This window comes from Pogonomyrmex barbatus, unplaced genomic scaffold (genome assembly GCF_055798465.1).
Source record: "Pogonomyrmex barbatus isolate J1 unplaced genomic scaffold, ASM5579846v1 scaffold3, whole genome shotgun sequence".
Lineage (NCBI taxonomy): Eukaryota > Metazoa > Arthropoda > Insecta > Hymenoptera > Formicidae > Pogonomyrmex > Pogonomyrmex barbatus.
This window is the reverse complement of record NW_028297127.1, coordinates 17,683,537-17,706,770: the sequence shown is the minus strand read 5'-3', so window position 1 is coordinate 17,706,770 and position 23,234 is coordinate 17,683,537. Positions and strand designations below refer to the sequence as shown.

General features: G+C 33.3%; 1 protein-coding gene across 9 annotated transcripts in view; it reads right to left on the bottom strand.

Annotated features, from left to right (window-relative positions):
- Positions 1-23,234, bottom strand: part of LOC105427841 (dystrophin, isoforms A/C/F/G/H) — a 409,642-nt gene that overhangs the window by 291,109 nt on the left and 95,299 nt on the right. For all 9 annotated transcript variants that reach the window (XM_089078890.1, XM_089078895.1, XM_089078891.1 and 6 more), the window contains 2 exons: positions 20,180-20,278; positions 3,142-3,247 (listed from right to left, as the gene is read on the bottom strand). In XM_089078890.1, coding sequence (XP_088935016.1) covers positions 3,142-3,247; positions 20,180-20,278 — 205 coding nt within the window. The remainder of the gene's footprint in view (positions 1-3,141; positions 3,248-20,179; positions 20,279-23,234) is intronic.

Here is a 23,234-nt window from a genome sequence, read left to right as displayed (position 1 = left end):
CTCAACGTCGTGCACAGAATGCAATAACGGTCGTAGCATCGAACTAATTGATCGATTTTAATTTCGAACAACACTGATAAAGCGAGACTGCGCGTGGAGGCGACGCGAGGAGGCGTCTCCTTCCGCAAAGCCGGTGGCCTTAGCTGCGGAGATAGAAATAGGCAGCAGGCTTATCTCGGGACGTTTTCCTCCATTTCGTTCTCTCCACTCGTTCGTCAGAGAAGTCATAGGAACGCCGGTAGTGAATACGGAATTCAACAGGAAGGAATCGATGTGACAACTATGCGTGCTAGTAGGATCCGCCTAGGTAGCTTTCAGAGAATGAAGCAACGTGTGTGGGAGGCAGGCAGCTGGTATTGAAGCGATTGAAAGAAAATCGATAAGTCGGTCTTTCGTAGAAAATATCCGCTCGAATACTCGTATAGCTATCGAAATCCATCCTCTAAAATCTCTTGGAGCGAAAGTTACGATCCCGCATTCGAAGCACGTGTCTTTAAATAAATTTACTTGTCCCGGTGTGATAAAAATCGAAAATTCACGGAATATTTAATACGATACTAAACATCGCGATCGCATTTGTATCTGGTATCAACAAACCCGAACGTGCTGAAACAAATCGATTCCTGAAACTCCCAGCCGGCGCAAACATAAATTGCTGAGCTTATTTGGACAAATTGTAAGAGCCACGCGCTACCTCATAGGCAACCGGTAGCGATATTCCGGACCCAGCGGCAATTAACTCATTATGTGGGTAAGATATATTATGTTTACGATATTCTCGATTTACGAGCTCAGCACTGAATAAAATATCCAAATATCCAAATATACGGAGATAACACTGTTAAGCTATATTACGAGAGATACAACAATTTATAGTTATTTTAAGATTTATTATAAAATAAATATCGATACATTGCATACAACATATCGTACATTGAAAGACAGAAGAATATTAAAAACTCAACTAAATAATTTTCCAAGTGAATTAATAATTTTTCTATATCTTTTTCAAATTCATTTTTTGAGAATTTAGCAAATAACATTCGATGCGGTACGACCATGGTGCATCGCATATGCATTCTGGTGCATAAATCTACACTGATTAGAAGGGACTAAAACACCGTAGGAGAGCCCAGTTGAGAGAATACCGACAACTTCGCCAGGAAATTCCAAGGCGGTGTGAGTTAACGCCACTTAAAGCAGCTCTACCAGCATATAGTCAGGGATGAGCGTGGCAATCTATGCAGGTGAAATGTGCGGATGGTAGCGTGTTCCGTATGTTTCGTGCTGGTAATTAAAGTCCAGCAGGCAACGGCAACATTCTACAGTATATAGGCGTACTTGATAACTTATCTACTATGAAAAATATTCGTGAATATCCAGCGTATGATTAAACCCTTCGATACACTACTAACTGTTCGCCCGACAACCCGACCATTTTCTCTTATCCCATGTTATATATGTATATTCGACGGAAGACATTATTGATGTAAAAATGTATATATAAAAATATATAAGTTCACCTCTGAATGATTCTTAACAATGATTTGCTATATATAGTTACATTTCCTCTATATAGTATTTTTAATTTTATACTTATCTTGAAACATAAATATGTATAAAAAAAGCAGTAAATGGTATATATTTATAGCCATTAAATTACATAGAGCAGGTATATTTAACTAAATTAAAAAAAAAATCGATTCAAATGCACGTGTTACGCTGCAGAAAGGATCAATCTCGCGTGTTAAGCCATTTCAAGTCTGGAGGGTAGACACGCTACCGCAGTAATCTATGGTCAAAGGAAAAAATTTACTTAGTAAGTCGCAAGTACAGCCGGCCGCGAACGAATGATTAGCAGTGTGATAAGCCTCGTCCACTAAAAACTTTAACTAAGATTGATATAATTTATTAATATGCTGCGATAAATTTATTTCCTTCGCAACCAATAATATTTAAATTTTTATTTAGATATCGTTTTACTTTATTCTTTTAGAAAAAAATATTAATATGATTAAATAATAGTAACATTAAAAAATTAATAATAAATATAAATCAAATAAATGTGTATTTTTTAATAAATCCTACGTCTCAAATTGTTTATCTTTTTAATTATTTAAAATCAACTATAATGTATGTACTGTAGAAGAATACAATGTGAAAAGACATTCTTATTCTAACAGATAATCCTAAAGACTTCATTTTTATAAAAGACGAATGCAGAAAGCAAATCGCCCAGTTATTATACAATACGCTATGATAGAATAAGATGCGCTTGACAAATAGTGCAATACTAATAGAGAACGAATAATGAAGAAAGAGAACATTTCAGGAGACTTGAAATAATTAATAGTTTCTCGAGTGATATTCTTCCTCGACTTCAAATTGCATCTATTCACGGAAAATTGAAAAATTCATCGACACGCGACAAAACTTTTAAATTAATTAATTATGATTATTCAAAAGCGTACAAGAGTATTGTAAATTATTAACGTTAAATTATTAATTTTAATGATTTCATTATATAGTTAAAACATCACAAATTATTAAAAATTTCTGATTAAAATCGTGTTAATGTTTTCATGCACTGTATTAGCGTTCGGCGCGATAATAAATCGGTATACGACAATTAATTTCGAAGCGATTTGCAGGTCAAATTTATACATCGATCGGCAGTTACTGCAATTTATTGCAGTCTTCGGGCAAGTAATCAAAGCCGATAATTAAACTTCTAAACTTCGCCCGATTGCGGAAAGTGCCACGCAGGCAGGATTGCTTCTCCAGTATCAATTATGACAACAGAAATCCATTCTCATTAAATCCGTTAGATCACAATGCACTTATCGAACGTTTCCCATAAAAATATTTTCATTATTCATTTCGGAAAATTTGCATCTGCAACTGGAATCTATGGCAAGCTAAGTTATTACTTTAAAAATTATTACTTTTGTTAGTAAGTTTTCAAATTTCTAAACTAACGTTTGTATAGCTATTGAAATTCACTCTCGAAAATTTTCTAAAAACAGAAGGAAATAATCTCACTCCAATATGCACGCGCAATATGTGAATTTATTACAAGCCGTTACGATTGTTATGCGTTCCTAAAAACTAACATAATCATAAAATGCACAAAATACTTACCTTTGCCATGCAACTGCTGTCGATTCGTGTCGGCGCGCAAGTTCTCGGCCGTGTGAACCAGCTCGTCCAATTGCGGCTTCTTTTGCTCCAGTTCCCGCAAGACGTTCTGCAATATAAATCAAAATGGCATGGACGTTATTACGATGTTCTAGTCGGTTAATAATCGCCACGGTAAGATACAGCAACTAATGCGAAACCGTGGCACTTGCATCATGCAAATGCTCGCTGCATGCAACGGTGACGCAGCGCATAGTCCATAATCGATGGCAGCGTCGAAACTGCTGCAAATTGCAACCTAATGACTGGAAGTCGGACCGGAGCGGACATATGCGCATTCTTCGTTCAAAATTCAACGTGTGAAATTACGCGCAAGTTTTGGAGGAGATGACGAGGCATTTAAATGCTTTTAGTTCAATTTTGTATTATTTTGTACTTGCTGCAAAATTGAGTCAATTTCTTTCCTCACAATGAGCCGCACAGAGTATAATTCAATTTATCGCACATTGTCCGAATATGCGTGCGCCAACGCGCAATTTTTACACGAAAAATGTAGCGGAAGAATTTTGAAAAATGCTCGCAAATTGTTAATTGACAAAAGCTAAAAATTTACCGTAATGAAAAGCTAGGTTTATAACTTTTTTTCATTTCAAGAAAAAATCTAGTTTATTTCACATATAAATTACTAATGTATAAAAAAATTCTATGAAAATATTACCGCTCGTTTCTGTTGCATGAATGTGATAGCGGAAAACGCAAGCTCTTAAAGAATTGTAATATCTTTACGTAATATATTTCACGAAACATTCAGGTCGATCACCTGTTTTTGCCCTGGTGCTGTAGCCACCTTTTGCCGCACGAACCTATCGATCGCTTGTAGGCTTTCGACGTACTGAACTCTATTCTCTAAGCGGTTCGTTGTAGCAACCACTACACGACCTTTCAGAATAGATATATAGATCATCATTACAACCTCCAGGGTATAAGCTAATTATCATGTAATATCATCTTCAAATTATATGCTAATCATTAAAAAGATACTTGACATTTCTCTGCAGCAAAATTATGCAAAATTTTATAATGGCACATAAAATACGTAAAATTAACATTTTGCGATGTGTATATCTTAAAGAATTGTTTTAATTAATCAATATTTATGAGTTAAAGTATTTATTAAAGACCTTATAAAATAATTTTCTACTTTAATGCAAAAATATATGTAGTTTAAACTTTAGTCTAAAAGAGTTTCTCTACATCTTAATACAAAACAATAATATTGAGATGAGAAAATGTTTATGGATGCTGTCGGTTTCGCAGGAGGATTACGATAATTATGTTAAGTCTTGATAATCCGCGTTGCTCGGAATAAAAGGATACTGAATGACTGGCTTCCCATGAAAATCTTCAAATCCTAATCCGATTCTCAGCTTGATTGCTGATAGAATTAATTTTCGCGATATCCGCCAAGCATGAAATGTTCATTAGATCCGATTTTCATTACGTTTCTTTTCCAATATCCAGGAAAAACTAAATATCGATGGAAAGTCTCAAAGAATATTAACGTCACGCTAATTTCTGCTTATATAAAATCAATAAACAATGTTTACATTTATATAATTAAAAAATGCGTTTTTAATCAGCGATTAATGTATCAAGTACAGACTAAGAGTTCTTTTATCTTATTGCTGATGGATTCATCCAATTTTGCTAAAGCTCGAGGATCTCCTCGGTTCTGTCGTATATAATATATAATATAACCGCTCTTTCTCTCTGTGTGTGCGTGAATATATGTGTGAATGCACAAATTAGTTGTCTCCCGGAAAACTGCCAGATTAACTTGTTAATCTGACTAATTCACTTCGGCCGAATATTATAATCGCGCATTTAACTTTGGTATTAAATACAAACCACATCTTTTCCTATTCAATGTGCAAATGAATATTATCTGTTAAGAAATGAAAATGTTATCGCTCGTTCCTTTTTATTTTTCATCTTATCTTAGAATATAATTTTCTATATAGGCAAATACAATTGGATAAAAAAATATAAAACATTGATAATAATGATAACCATCACGATTACGATAATATCATCTATATTCAAATGTCAAATTAATTTTCTATTGACATGATAAAGAGAATCGTTAATCCACTTAGTGGTACTTTTACTTCCGCTTCCTATGTAAAGTGGAGTTATTTACATCCCTCTGACATAATCGATCGCGCGTTACTTCCGTGTCACCAACCGCTCGGAAAGCTGAATATACTCGCTTTCCAAAAAGTTCCACTCATACTAATAAAGAATAGCAACAGAACACAAGCAGTTTTTCTATACCTTCGTAAAATATAGTGAAAAATCTAAAAGTTCGGAATAACAAGAAGTGTTCTATTTGTAATTTATACAACAAGTACGACGATTAAATAAATCTTCTTTTTTTTATGAAAAAGTTCAGATTATGCGATAAGATGCAAATATTAACTTTTCGTTCAGCTTCCGTTCTCTTTTTCATATTTTTTCCCTTAATTGTTTATCACTTTCTTTACATTTATAACGGCTCTGGAAGGAAAGAGAATACCAGTCGGATCGAAGGGTGACCATAGGGCATAGATAGGACACGTTAACCGAGCACTCCACTCCAATCCATTCAAATAGCAGAAGCCAATGGCCTGACACATTTCCATTCCCCAGTAGTAACCAATGGAAATCCCGTAGGATTGAATTCGATGAAACAGAAGCCGCGAGAATTTCATCGGATATCCAGTATCCCGATCATTGTAAACGTTATCGTTTATGTTGAAAAGAATAAAACTAGAAGTGCGACGGTAAAGATTTTCGCGCCTTTTCTGAAAACGCAAGAAATCACGTGACATTCGCGCCAGTCTCAAAATCTCGTCATAAAATTGTATCAATTAAATTAGCAAGTTGAGGTTGCTATTATACCGAATCATATCACGATATAATGGTACAGCAGTGTACGATGCACTGAACACCAAGCCGTGTTATTGCTTCTTAATAGCATAAGCTCTTGATCTTCATACGCATATGTTAATGTACAATTCGTGGCAATTCTGATAGAAGACCGACATGAAAGCTAGATATGGTAGACAAGCGTTATTGTTTCGAATGTAGATAAACTATAATGTATGTTATTTGTTTTAAGAACAAGACATAAGAGATCTCTGATCTGATCTAGGTTCTGACAGATTTGGAATAGACCCACCCTCCCCCCATCTTACATCACACAAATTTAATCAACTAATATAATATAAATATAATAATAAAAAATATAATATAATATAAAATTAATATTATCTAAAAATAAAATATTTAGATAATAATAAAATAAAGATTAAAAATAAATGTTACATTAATAAATGTTACATTATTATTTTATCTGAGTCTAATACTCAATTTGTCAATAATTTCTTATCGATAAAATATTAAATTTATTTTTAGATAGCATAGAAAATTATTTTTATAATAATTATAATGAGGTACCTTATTACGCATGTGCGTATATGCGTTATAATCTCTAAAATACTTTATCTTTGACGCACCGTCAAATTCGCAATAAATTTATTAAGACTGAATTAAACGACGTTACAAGATAACTCTGCTAATTTCCCCTTAACGACACTTTCCTTCATCTCCCATCGGGCATGTTAAACTTCATATACCGGCAATTAAGTTTTAATCTTCACGGAATGACTCTGATATAACCTGGCAGAAAGCCCGTGAGTAATATGAAATGCGAATTCAACAACTCAACAAATACAATTCACAAAATAAAGCATATAAATGAGTCTTGCATAACGCTACAAAGCGTGAAATACAAACATTATTTAACATACTAGAAAACATTTTAAACAATCATTAAACACGAGAGCTGTTTTTCAAAGAGTATAATAAAACTTTAGTGATACGCGCTCAACATAAATCATACAAATACATTGAAACTCAATGTATAAAAAGCGTAACAAAAAAGTACCGTAGTGAAAAAGATAATGTTTTATAAAATATAAGAAACACATAAAATGGAATTAACAAAAGGAACAATGATACTGAACAGAGAGAAGAAATAACGTATATGTATATATTAATGTTTATATATATTATATAAAATTCGTTAACAAATTATATATTTTAAATTTTAATAATACTACTTTTATATTTCTGTGTGTGTTACAAACACCAGAAAAAGCATATCGTCATATTTTATAACACATAGACACACGTTTCTTTTTTATTGCTTTATTACGGCATTCTTATCTCTTTCATTATTATCTTTACTATATGTGATGATATAGCTTTTGATATAGCCTTACTTTTGTAATATAATAAAATATCTTAAAAAATCGATAGCTATAAAAGATCGAAGCTTAGAAGAATAATAGTCCGTGAAATATCTCGCATAAATATAGCATACGTATAGGTAAGAGGCTCCTATTCCGCGAAGGGGTGAGCATTCCCCATTCACGATCAGACGAGTAAACGGCTCGTCGAAGAAAATTGGACAAAACTTTTGACGTCCCATTTAGCGCAATCCATCGAAGCGTTCCCGCAGAGAAGCAATTTACCAGGAAGTAAGTACAAAGTTCAACGTAAAACTTGACGTCCTCTAACATCTCAACAACATTTGCAAACATGTCTCCGAACCATTCACAGCAGCTAGACATCATGAGAAAATGCATTATTCATATTGCGAGAAAATTGTATGCGTATCGATGAAAACAAGATCACAGAATCAAAATTTACATAAATTATAACATGAAGATTGCATCCAAAGGAATGAAGTTTACAAGGTATTTTGATAAAAAATTAATTTCTCTTTCCACACGCATAAATTCTCGTTGAATATTCGTGAAATATAAACGTATATAAACGTATATAAACGTATATAAACGTGTGTGTGTGTGTGTGTGTGTGTGTGTGTGTGTGTGTGTTTGGATATTGATCGATTAAAATATATGTGAAAAAGTAGTAAAACTTTGTGAAATAATAAAAAGACAAACGTATAATTTATGAGAAATGCATCTCAGCTTTCGACTTGAGGATATATGGCTAGTTAGAGTCGCCGGAGGTAGTTGGTAGGATAACTTCTCCAACTATGAAATATTTCCTCATAAGCGACGCGATGCATCTCACTCGGTAATGTCGTTCATTATCCAGACGTAGCGGCCACAGTAAGATGTGAAACTTACTCGATCAACTCACATTATTTTATTATTTACATTATTTGGTGCACAACGGCCATAAGAACGTGGAAAATACGTTCAATGTCATATCCATCTTTCTGCCAAATATTTATATCTCTTAAATTTATATCTCTTTCTTAGCGTCACGATGTAATCACAACATAATCTTCAATTATATTTTTCTATCAACACTTATGTTTTTAATAACAACTATAATCGTCCAAAATACAAAAAAGATAAAATCTTCGAGAATGCGCTTCGAGAACTGAAAAATCGCGACTGTAAAAAAACACAAGTAAATACAAAAAAAGTCGAACGGTGTTATACAACGTGAACAAGGAAGGGCAAGATATCGGACGGCGTCGTGGCAGAAACCGTTACTTTCTTGAAGAAAATAAAAGTACACTAACGGAAAAAGAAAATGGAAAAGCCGGGAAAAGAGAAATGATTGCACAACAGTGGGTATCTCGCTGAGCTGACTTACGAGCGACCAACGAAAAATTTCACTGCACCTTCATTTCCTTCGCATGTTTATCCGTGACGTTACTTCGTCGTCGACGGTTTTAATATAAAATATTTCTGCGAAGATCGTAAATTGCTCTTTCCCTCGTTCAAAGCGCAAGCGTCTTGTCTCTGTGTGACGATAAGGAAAATTTGACCGTGACTCAAACGACGCCATTATAATATCGTCATGAACAAAGCAAAAGAATACAAAATTATTGAACGATACGAACGCTTCGAATATTTCTTGAAAGAACGTATCGATGGCAAAGGCGACGTATCTTTTTCAGCTATTATTCAACCGATAACGATACCTTTTGCACAGCGTTTCTTTGCTAAGGGTAACAGATGTAGTCACTAGCCAGAATTGGCAATATATACTAGCCCAGATATACAATTTTATATATAGAAAATTAATATATATATTTTTCTATGTAATTTAAACTATATAAATCATAAATAGCAATGATTATCAGATCTAATTTAAATAATAAAACATATGTAAAAATAATACATACCTAATTCATATTTATGCAATAAACGATGAATCAAGAAGATAAAGGTAGCTTATTATAGTTACAGGTATCGTCAGTTTTTATAATTAAAATGTCAACACGGTTCGTATCGCAAAGTGCAACGGATTAAAGCGATACACGGCACACGTTTACTCTATGTGTTTCTCACATATCTTGGCGTGACTATACGACGAAGTATCTAAAGTGGGAGAAAAAGCTCCGCCTCAAGTACGGTCGAAATGTGGTCAATTTCAAGTATTGGAAGTATGCACCCCGATGAATGTTACTCGCGCAAAGCTTCTCGCGAGTCTCAAAGAGCTATCTGCCTTTGCTCCATTTTATTCACTTACGTTAAAGCGAAGCTGCAGGGTGCCGGTGTACATAGACGAGGCGGCCGACGTACCAGGCTGAGACTCCTTTCGATCCATCGCACAGGTTCTCTCGACACTTTACGTTATCGCGCACGAAGCTTTTGATAGCTTCCTTTTTTTTTTGTCTTTTACGTCGAACACTTTACGCTCGTATGTCTAGCTAGATCGAACAAAGCACATCAGCGATACTTCTGCCAATCTCCGTCCCGAGAAGCTCGCTCGTACTTCGATTGCTGCTTTGGCTGCCACCGTCCGTTAAATCGAAGCAACTCTCGTGCAAAAAGCTTGCGTGTAGCCCAGATTAATAAAATGGCTATTATTTACGCAACATAAAACTTTTCGCTAGCTCTGAGCTCTCTTGGCCGAGCGATCGAACGTTTATTTCCCCGTAGTTCTATTGAACGCTGTTGGTGCGTCGGACTAAACGGTAACAACAACGAATAAATGCAAACATTTTAAAAATTTTAGAATTTCCACTGCAACCCGCCTTCGTTAAAAATATTGTTTTTATTTGTCAGATATTAGAATAAACAATGCGTTTTTAAAGGTAACCTGGATAACCTAGAGTACATATTTTTTTTCGATAACCGGTTGCATTGTTTCATTTATATTACGCAAACCTTCATCGATATGTTTGCGGCTGGGTTACACAGGCATTTTCTAATTCCCATGCGGTAAAATAAATCTTTCACGTAATCCATCAATATCGTTACCGTAATCACACACAATTACGTAGCATAAAAAAGCAAAACAAAAATTACACGATTTGTCATTTTACATGCAGCTCCCACGAGGTTTACTGATCGATACAAAGAATCGATTTTTAATAACGTTAAAAGCAAAAAAAACTTACAAATTAGAAGCTTAAAGAGAAGCTTTGTTCTTTATAGGATATATCGCATGCATAAAATATGTGTCCAATACTAGTTAGTATAATTTATCTTTACAGTTATACCTAGAAAAATGCCAGTAATACCTATTTTTTTATATAATAAATAAAATAAATTTTTTTAAAAATAGTAATTATATATTTGGTAATTATATATTTGAAAATGAAAAATCCTTTTTTTTTTTGGACTAAATAGGAAGATACCAAAAGAGACAAAATGTATATGTATATGTGTGCATGTGTGCATCTGCTCTGTGTGTGTGTGTGTGTGTGTGTGTGTGTGTGTGTGTGTGTGTGTGTGTGTGTGTGTGTGTGTGTGTGTGTGTGTGTGTGTGTGTGTGTGTGTGTGCGCGCGCGCGCGCTAAACCATCGCCTGTCAGACTGTCGACTCGTATCGGCCTGCATGGCCTAAATCGTTGATGTGACACATAATGCGAACACGGCGGCCACCCACAATGTCAAACTTTCGAAACGTCCGAGACAGCGTTTGAGCGAATAAAAGATTCAATTTCATCACAATAAAAACGTTTTTGTAAATGGATATGGGATATCCCGAAATTGGACATCGCCGAAAAATCGATGTTATTTGACAGTAAAAGATATTTATAACGTGTAGTCGGCGGTAAATGTTTGATATCGTTTACACGTGAGACATCGTAAATATGTAATTTTCATTGCCACCTCCTTCAGAATGATCAGTTGTCACTCCTTCGAAACTAGTTGCTAGAACTTCTTCGATATATTTGACATCACGACTTATTTCACTTGACATCTAATCGATAAAAGAATTTCGAATCACATAAAGAAAATATAATTATAAAATTTACATCAGGCATCAAATATATAATGTTATAATAGATAAGAAGTTTTATATGTATCAAATTGGATATTTTAATACATAAATTTTTGCAAAAATAGATTTTCCTTTTCGAATGATATCAATCGTATCTTTCAGAATTTAATTAATAGTTTGATTTTAAAATATATAAACATGTTTGATGTTTTAGATTAGTATGAAATATACGTCTTGACAAAAAAATAACAAAACAAATTCTTAAAAAGAAGAAAATACTGACAAAACTTTTAGCACTTTTACAGCGTTTTACAACAAGTATGTATAAAAATACAACAAGTATGTATAAAAATCATTTATAATTTAATATAATGTATTCCATTTTTCAATCTATTTGTCATATCATTAAAAGCTTTAAAACTTTTGCTGAAAACATCTCACATCCTATTCAATAAAATTTAGTACGCTTTAGTATAGATCAACCACACAATTTGAGTGGACAAGTCCAAGTCAGTACAGTTTCTCGTTTTACTATCCGATATTCATCCGGCGATGCCGGATTTTCACCGCGACAAGGAGAGAGAAAGGAACTATGAGACAGAGACAGAGAGGAAGCTGGGTATGCTGTATCGATTTTCGTTTCGTTCAGTATTTCGCCGGCTGCATCCCTAATTTTCATCGGGACTCTTCCGTCAAAATTGCATTATCGATTCCAAGCGCGATAACAGGTCTTTAATATCGACAACAAGCACATTCAATTAAACACAATAGGGCCCTGCGAGCGAAACGGCAAAGGGTTAGATTTTAAATTCGCTGCATAAATGATTATTCATGAGATTTACATCCCGAACCGCAAGTTGCGTGTGACAGCAAACGCAAATAAATTCATAAATAAATCCGATACAAAAAGTAAATGTAAAATAATGTAAAACAATAAGAACAAAGTTCTCAAAGATTTCAAGTTGTTTTTTAACATTTAAATATTCAAAAATACATGTTTACACTCTGTCAAAAAATGCACTTGCTATTCGATCCTGCTGGCAGTCGCGATAATCGGTCATGGAAAATTATCCCTCGACACCCGACAAAATCGACCGTGACACGTAATCCCTGCGAAGAGTATCACCGATATCTCACGAGAATCTACAAATACGGAATTTCAGATTTTCGAATAATCAGCTTCCCATTCGTTAACAAGACAAATATTTATCATCCGCCGTGTACCGGCTAAATAACCATGTACGCAAACACATCGTGCGTCGAGAGCTGCATTGACACTGAAAATCGTTTACCGTACCCGAGAAATATAAAAAGTGCACCGAAAGCTTAACGAGAAATGCGTTTACGTGCAATCAGTCGATGACCGTGTCGGCAATAATTAATAAATAATCACGACGCCATCGCTTCATTTGCTAACGCATGTACCTCAACGGAAGCGCGTGGTCAAACTGAATTCAGCATCTGACGCTGCTTCATGGGTACCCTTGGTAGCTAGGGAACGATATATATCTCTATCCTGTGGGATATGGAGCCCATAGGGTGCAAAATTCGTGTGGTGGTGGATGCCGCTTAGCGAGTGCTGCGAGCCGTACGAAATTGGAGGCAAATGCGAGTTCGTATGTCTAGATTATGAAGGATTCACACCAATCTTCCCAGTAGTTGCTCGATGCGTGAGCAAAATAAAGGAAATTATTGTCTCGCGGAAAGAGTATCTATATTAAAACTTTTCTCATCGATTGTAATCACGAAAAGACACGTTAACAGCAAAAATTAATGCATGATCTAAACTAGATTAATTTTAATGAAAAATATAAAGAAAAGACTTACATTTAAAGAAATTAATTAAAAAACTAAATATATCAATTCTTTGTTTCATTTTCATTTCATTTTTATATTATAAATAATAAATAAATAAAATAAAAATTATAATAATTGCAATATTCTTAAATAAAATTAGGATTAGAATATAAATATAGAAATGGCGTAATTTTGAGATACAAATTTTGAATACAAAACGTGTGTTCCAACCCGTCGCTGCCATTACATCTAATCCAATGGAACAGGGATCGACAAAGAAGATGCGTATTGCGCACACGCAAAATACCCCACCATTATAATAGCAAAGGCGAAAAGACCTCTTGACCACCCCGGAGATTGAAAATACATCACCATACAAAATTTAATCTCCAGTGTTATAGTAAATTTAGTTACAAATCGTACGTAAGTACTTTCTTTATCAGTGTACATATATTTTAGATTATTAAAATTTAATTTTCTATATATGTTTGCGTGTGTCTCGAAATACTATATGTAAATATAATATAATATGAAATAGAAATGTTTGATTAATTTAGACTGATTGTATATAATAAATATAATATTGAAATCTAATTAAATTTTAGTATCGTATTCCGTTTCTAAGAGATTATTTTAGAGATAATCTTATATTTTTGCAGTATTAGCAAGAAATTAAATTTAAGTTCAGTCTAAATAAATCTGAGGACATACAAAGAACGTTATATAACTTCGAGTGAAGCGACTGGTCAAGCACTCTTATGCAAATCGCAGATAGGTTTGCTTAAAAGTATTGAAAATCTCGCGAAAAAAACTCGGCAACTTGCACAGACATCTTGCTTATCAACTGTAAACACATTTCCCCATGCTGCATCGCGTCGTCGAGTTCCATGATTGCATTTTTCGTCGCCTGTGGATATACCAATAAAAGATGCAAGAGGTAATAACGGAAGTGAAATGAGAAAAATAATAAATATACGCAAACACGAAAAACTTTACAATTAATACCAAATAAAATTTCAAATATGCTAATGCTGTTATTAATAAAACAGTATTCATGTAATGTACGATAAACATCGGCATATTCTATTTACACGTGCATATATATATATACATTTTATCTTTTATATTATTAGAGATTATCTATTAATTTTCAAATTTTTCTCTTCACTCATACTTCTGACATTTGCATCGCAATAAGCGAAATTAAAATATCTAATGAAGCAAATATTGCTTTACATATCGCTTCTTCGGCAAAGATATATGATGATAATCCGCGATACGAGTGTAACACGGAAGTAGCTCCGATATATATGAAGATGTACGATGTACATCACAAACGCATTTGCCATTAACTGAAGTACACGACGACTGACTGCGCGAGTGGCATAAAAGCACAACTGCAAACCTTTCTTCCTCTCTAAGCCATAAAGGACTGAATCGCATCGTGACAAGACTCCGAAAAAAAGTTAAAATCACTTAAAAAGGGATAAGGGATTTGAAAAATGGTCAGAAAGAGAAGAAACCATCGCTATTGTTTCCAAGATATAAATATGCATAATACCATGTATATTTATATCATGTATATTTTATAAAAATATAAATAATATTAATGATGAATATTGAACAAGCAATTGAAAAATCAAAATATTTTTCAAATTAAACATTATTTAGAGAAGAGATGTACGAAATATCGACATGAAAATAATTAAAATAACAGTTAAACAGTTATAATTAATGACTATATAATTCAAAATAGTTATAAAATTATACTGGTTATAAAACTATTAAATAATTATAATTATTTATTTCATGACTAAAAAGTATTGCGTTTGAACGTATACATATGTTAACATAAGTTAACAATTTACTTTTAGTTTATATCCGATAATATTTTAATTGTATACAACAAAAATACAATAAAATTTTTATCAAGAATTTCATTAATAATATAAATAACATAATAAAAAGAAACAATATGCAAATAAAAATAAATTTTGTTAAATGCAATTGCAGGCCATAACATGATTAAAGAAACTTATTTAAATTACTTATGTTTATAGGATTATATAAACGAGACATTTATTGATATCTCTTTGCAATAATACTTTTAACATATTTAGTCTGCTTTATATATCTGCTATATATTCACATCGTCCTCTATAAACCTTCTATATTCAAAACGTCTGCTATAAAAAGTCTGAAGTTCCACAGCACTAATTGAAAAAAGTTCTGTAGAGAAAAATGCAGTAATTAAATATCCCGGAGTACATGATGTCACATGCATTTTAAACCAGAAATTTTATAATTTAGAGAGCATGTAAACATATTTTATGCAAGATAATATTGTTATGTTAGATAATAATTTATTGTTTTTCATAAAATAACCATTTCAAAGTAATATTATCTATAATTGATAATAAATACTTCCTCGTTTAGGAATTTCATATGATATATTACAAAAAAATCAAAAATTTTTTTAAGAAATATACAGTATCATTTCTTTCTCTCTCTCTCTCTCTCTCTCTCTCTCTCTCTCTCTCTCTCTTCTTTTCAAATGCTCTATATTACAACACTAATTTATATGATCTCATAAAAACTCATTGTCATATAATTTCCTTTATAATTTCCTTTGTAAAAATGGAACTACGTTGCAAATAATATCGTGCAGCTAAAGCATTTACAAAATTAGCAGAAAAGAAAGATATTTCGTCAATTTCACCGTCTCGAATCTGAATCCAATAATGTCGCTGACGATGCCCTGACCACGAAACTACATGAAGATGGATCGCGATTTCGCCCGTAAGGTATGTACCGACAAGAGCGACGAGAAGACGGTGAATTTCAATTTTCGCGCAGAAAATCTGCGACACTCCGCACGTCACCTGGGCAACACGTATGTATATATCTGTACACACAAGCAGTGAGCTCGCACACGCGTTATGGAATGAGGACGGCTATTCACTGGATTCTGGTATAACCGGGAAATTGCGAGATCGTGGAAGGTTCTTCATAACTACGGGCGCGCGCGACTCCCCGGCATTATTACTCGGCAAGTCCTCCACAGCATGGTATAAGGAGTGCAACCCTGAAATCCTTTGGACCCCGACAGGACTCGCGACGAGATGGTATCGCCCGAGTTATCAGACGCCAGCAACAAAGCCGGACACGGAGGAAACGCAGGAAATAATGGGACGTTCATTGCACCTGGTGTGAAGGGCGCCGTTCGAAGAAGTTTATACAATTTGAACGATAACGCGTATGATAGAAGTGTATACGCCGCAGAACAATCGTAAGAGAATGCTTAACAAATGATGTAGATATCATTGTTGTGATAGCGATTAGTAAGGTTTTCTCGTTTTACATAAACTGCTTGTACAAGCAGTTCGCGCATTTCAAAGCAAATACAAGTGATAAAACAATATGCTAAAAACAGTTTGTAGATAATCATATTATAGTTTATTGTTCCAAATATTCAAATAATACAAACTCAACACGATAACTCAATACGAAAAGTCAAATTCGATAAAAGTTATGAAACTAAAAAGAATAATATTACATTCAATATTGCGATCAACAATTTAGTATATTTAGGTTAAATAAAATTATTCATTACTTTTTTCTTGCAGATATTACATTAAAAATTTGTATAAAACATATTCTTTGAATAGTGCTGTTTGGAAAATTTTTCCCTAACGCATTGTGAAACAAAATTATTGCAAACACAAATGATATATTATTGTAAAATATTATTTAATTATTTTTTTAATTATTTATATTTACAAAGGAATAAAAAGTATTTAATAATTAAATATTTTTTATTCCTTTGTAAATATAAAATTAGATATAATTATGTGTTAAAACAAATGTATTAAATCAAATGTAATCATATAATAAAAATCCATAAGATAGAAAAAAATTATATCATAACGTAGATATTAATTAGATATCAACAATTAAAGTATTTAATTCACGTGCTATTGCTATTTGAAAAACTTTGTTTTGTAAATTAAAGATTTAAATTGAAAGATGTTAAATAATCTTAAACATTATTAACATTATTAAATCAAAAGATCTTAATGAAAAATGAAGATAATTAATATTTAATATAATAAATATATAATAAATATTTATAATATATATCATTTAACATATATACAAAACGCTTTATTTATTCCACACTCTTGTTAATTCATAAAAAAAATTTATCGCTTAAAGTGAGAATGCTCTTGGGGTGACTAAAAGCACATTTCATGCTTACATGCATCCTGGATCTCGTAATTGGGCTTTGTCGGACGAATCCAGTAACGTAGCAAGTGACGACAATGACTTATGTAATGTTAACAGTGAAGTAAGCTTAAGTAAGCTCACGAGAGCAAGGAAGAGACACATAAGACAGGAGAGAAAGAGAGAGAGAGAGAGAGAGAGAGAGAGAGAGAGAGAGAGAGAGAGAGAGAGATGAAATCAGTGACAATTACGTCGAGTATAGCTGTAATGAGATTTGGAGTGCGAGGAGTTAAATATCCCAGTGTGTGAGCCTTTTCAGGTGTAAAATTAGTCCCCAGATTTACTTGTTATTGGCAGAAATCGATTTTCGTAAAGAGAACGATATGTGACCCTAAGTGCTATCAACGTATATCGAAAATCCAATATATTTTTTATAAAACCTCTATCTTCGTTCTCTATGTGCTCTCTTGTGCGCCAAAATATATCTTCCTCGAGTTCCTCGCAATCGGAAATCAATAACAACGCTACCGTAACAAATCTATTGTTTTCAGTCACCCCTCAAAATATGGCACACCCAAAAATTCCGAAATCTCCGTTCCAAAGTATAAGCAGAGAGAAAACCATATTATTTGTCATTTGTCAGAATACAATATCATTGATCAATCAAGTGCGCCATTTGTCCCATTCACAACCGTCTGGTGCGCGTCGCGAGAAAAAAAGATGACTTCGCTTCCGTTCAAATAGAGAGAAGAATTTCTATCTCGAAAGGAAACCTTTTCACGCCGATTTTTTCTGGAGCTTTCACATTAATGAACGAACTTTCTTCCCGTGAAGTTATTTCTTTTTAAAAGCCACATGCCGTATTGAAGTCGACGAATTGTGCAATTTTCCTATTGTTTATACTTGTACACCCTTAAAAATCACACGTATTATATATACATATATATTATATATTACAGCAAATTATATTTAAAATTACAAGAAATAAAAAAGAAATCACAAAGATTAAAATCTTAAAATAAATCATCTTGAAATAAATCAAGGAAGTAATTGATGCGAACTAAAAGGGGAATTAGAGTAAGTAACAGAATAAGAATTTGAAAAAATTTATAATAGGGTCCTTACATCTGTGCGCGAAAGAATGCGACTCGGGAAATGCCAGTATCTCGAAGCTGACGTTGTAAGTTTCCAAGACATAATGCGGAAAGGCAAGGGGAATGAAGGGACATGCTATAATGTACTTTCTTGCCTCGGCCCGAGAAAATTTATAGTAAACGTTCGCGTTATTTCCGTTGTAGAGTTTTTCATGGGAAAACGTGAGAGGATGATAGAGAAAGAAAACCAGATATTCGCGGAGTGAGATCGTAGAAACATCTCAATGATACACAAGTTTTTACGACGGAAACTCATAACAGACACATAGCATAATTTTTACGATGCGAAATATTTGAACGCGCGAATGTTAGATTTAAGAAGTCTCCAATAATTAGGGACACAACACAGAGAGTTATATGACAAAATAGCAAAGTTACAGGAAGCTCATTATTGCAAAAATTGCAAAAAACGATTTCATAATTCGATCTTGTAATAAAAAATTTATAAAAATTTCTAACATTGCCATGCTTAATTCAAATATAGTGTACGAGATAAATTAAATATAATAAATAAAATAAAAACACATTAGCATTTTATGAATTTAATAGTAATGTAGCTCTGTTCCTATACGTTTAAATATAATATAAAATGTCAATTCAGGGATGGTAAAATCCAATTGTACATCACATTTAATTATTCTTTGTATAAAAAGATTTACTCAATATTAATTTAATATAATAAGAACTGAAAGAATATAATATGTGCACGCATATGCAAAGAGTTGCGCAAAAAACATCAATACTGCATTAAAAATCAATTATATAATAAGTGTAATAAATATCGACATGCAGAAATTAAAGAAGAAAGGCAATATTACAAACATATCGATAAGATGAGAATTTCCCTTTGACTTATGTATTATACTGTCTATGAAACGACGATTTCGTGTCGGTCACGATTCTGGATATCGATCCATTAAGTCCAATGCAATTAACAACCATGGCGGAATAACACGCAGCACGACGTCGACGCACAAAGGAAGGCGTGGCAACGTTCGTCGGGCCCTTAATGCCAATGCCAATGTCAGGGTTTTCCCGGTCAATCACCTAAACACCTATCTTCGCACCCTGGAAACTCGTCGTAACGAGTTTCGCTCTTTCTCGCAGCTGTACACACCCTCACCCTTCCTATTCATCATCTGGCGATAACTTTTCCGCTCACGGTACTACGCTGAACTACATATGTGAAGAAGATAGGGGAGGCATTTTACCCTTTCAGCAAGTACCCGATTCAACCTTAGGGGTTGAAATATCGACTGCACAGCTGTGACAGATCGCGAGGTTACCGACATCGGAACTTTTAGTTTTCTCTACCGTTTTTATCATTTGTTCCTTGTGAAATGATAACGAAAAACCACCATAATAAATATAAGTTTCACGATGTTTTTTGCTTGAGAACTTCAGTACGTAATTATTTCAAAATAAAATTTATTTAAAGTATGAGCTGTTAAAAAAACGACAAAAGAACAAAGCAGTATATCTAAGAACAACTATATGTAACTATTCTAGATAAAAGAAATACTAATTTTTAATATGGCCGTTATTAATTCAGGAGAAAATTAGATACGACAAATTATATATTATATATGATAATTGATTTACCTTTTGTTTATCCAGAAGATGCATAATTTCGTCGACATCGCCGACGACCACAGCTTGTTGTCGCAACATCTCTTCTTCGACCGTGAGCCAGTCACGAATCTGTAATGTGATCAAACAAGAGCAATTACGACAAAGTATTATATTACAACAAACAGTCGCAAATAACAGTATTATAAATAATGCCAGTTCTACCAGAGCTTTTATATGTAATATGATATCTTTCTTTCTTATAATAAAATGTAATACGCATTCATTTAAAGAAAATTTCAATCAATATTTATGTTTTACTAAGAAGCTCAATTATAGCACAAAAAATAATATAAAAAATTATACTAAATATAATTTCAATTCAAAACGAGTATTATGATGATTAACAAATCTTTAATTATCCATCAGTTCATAAATCGATAACCCATCTTGATGGATTAATCATAAATTAACCATAGTAATTAACTCTTATCCCTTAGCAAACTTGCATATCGGTGTGCGATACCTCTATCCGAAAATGGTTCAAATCAGATGGAAAAGAGCTGTTGGCTAGTGAAAAAGGGGAGGATGCGGGACCGGAATTGGGATATTTGCTGCCGGAAATTAGTAGGGAGTGTCCGTTCGTAAGTGGCTGACTTCGATTTACCTCGATATTCGCTAAGAATGGAGAAACGAAAACCAAATGTAAAATGGAGCATCTCCTAAAACTTGCATCAAATTTCAAAAAGCGTGATCCGTGATAAATTTAAACTCTTGAAAAAAAATTTGCGTTCACGAGAATCAACGTGTTGCGTGGCAATTAAAATGAATAATCGCTTGTGAAGCAATTTTCAAAGACAGTAATTCCCGATTACGAAAAAATCCGCGACATAATTGCTCTAAATAAATTAAGCCGCTATTGTACATTATGAGTGAGCGCTCAATTACGTCACAAATTTACATTTTCCAACGGTCATTACGGCGAACAGTTTTTCCTTGTAAATGGTGCTCTATTGGTGCGTTTAATTAAATATCAGGGCAAGTTGCGTAATCACATTTCCATTGCAACTACGAGTTGTAAAACCAATAATACATTTAAAAGCCCGTCCGCGCGCGCGCGTAACGCTTCGCTAGACACCGGAAATATTTCTGCTGGCAATTTTGGTGTGCTTGTCCGCTGTGTATCGAGTTCTAGTCGAAATACTTCAAAAGAATCGTGGCACTCAAATAAACATTCAACAGCGAACAACATATCGAAAAAAAAAAAAAAAAAAAAAAAAAACATCCTGAAATTCTCGGCCTAACGCCGACTGATCGATCGATCGGCGATGCAACAACATGCAAGCATGCAAGAAACCCGAACTAGCATTCAACGAGGGTTTCTCCGGATCGCAAACGTGGAGCTTTCAAGGGAGTCGATAAATCGCGGAAGAGATAAACCGTAGTGCTACAGGAAATTAAGGTCTCGCTCGGTCCGGCAACCCCCGGAGTCTGCCACCTAGACTAAGCTCCTGGGCTCGTTCCGCCTTTCACCCACCCTTGTCCGACTCGAAACGGCCCTTGATTAAATGCCCGTTGTCGAAGAATGATCATATCCCTCATGTTTCTCGCCTCAAGATGGACACCATACGGTGTCTTGTATACATTTTCAAATAACCTATGATTTGAGCTGATTTCTCTTAAAAGTGTATGGAATAAATGCAATGTTGAATTTTTATACATATGTTACAGTAAAATTCTCTACAAAAAGCAATTCCCGATGGTGTTATTTTCGAACACGAAAAAGTTAGCGCAGGTGCACTTTTCACACGAAGTTTCTCAATTGTCGTCTTACGACTTTTTGATGCATCAAACGGTTCATTGGACAAGCTGTTTCATCCTTCTTCTATTGCCTCCCTTTCGCTCGAGACTTTTATTATCATTGCTTAAGTTTGAAAATTAAAAATAATAATAAATTAAATAATATAAGACTGTTATAAAAGTTTAATAAAAATGCTAAGAAATAATTTTAAAATGTTAAAAAAAAGATTCTGATAAAATCTTCCCTTTACACATCTTTGTCATAAGTTTTTTTATATATTAGAAATTATAATATCAAAATTATAATTTTTATAAATATTATCTATAATATACATAATATAGATAATATAGATAAATAAAATTATATTACATAGATATATGGTGTAAGTCTGTTTCCAATAATTCATTCAAAATTAATTTAATGCTTGAAAATAAGAGGGTAAGCGTACTATTACATGATTAATAACTTGTAACAATGGGGAATAATGTTTGCTACTTCACTATCTTACGAGTGCAGATTACATGTAAGTTTGCACTAGGTTCACATATTTTACCATAAGACATAATATGGTGCTCAAGAATCCAATAAGCTGAATACCGCAAAGAGACTCAGTCCCAAATTATTGGAATGCCACGAAAATGCGAACACAGGAATTCAGTATGTGGGAAAACGCATACTAGCATCGTTCAGAGAAGTCTCGAATATGAAATTTGAATGCTCTACATACGACGAAAATTCATTTCTGTGTACAAGCTTTTCTTGTCTACATTAATTTTCAGCTCCATTGTTCAGGAAATGTAATAATTCGGTTCAGTCAAGTAAGAAACTAAAATACAAAATAAAATTATATTAATTAATTTCATACTATTGTAAAATCAGAAAAAAAAGATAATCAAGAAAATTGGATGTTACTTTAGCATTTTTCTCACAGAAATTTAATGTAATTCTAGAAAAAAAATAATTATATATTCTCATTTACAATGTGATTATGAATATTATTTTATTCATTTACATTAATAAAGCTATGTGTTTAAATTTACTTTTCTACATTTAATTTTTCTCTAAACACGAGAGTTAAATCATCCAAAATAAATATTTCTAAATCAACATTTAATATCCTAGATATATTGCATATAATTTATTAACTTTGTAAATAATCAAACGTTTCAGTTTTCTATAGGCCTGATTAAGACAATCATTATTTCAAACTTCTCTAACAATACGACAATATGTAAAATAAAAAGTGATCTATCGTATAATGGATCGGAATAGAAATTTCATTGACAA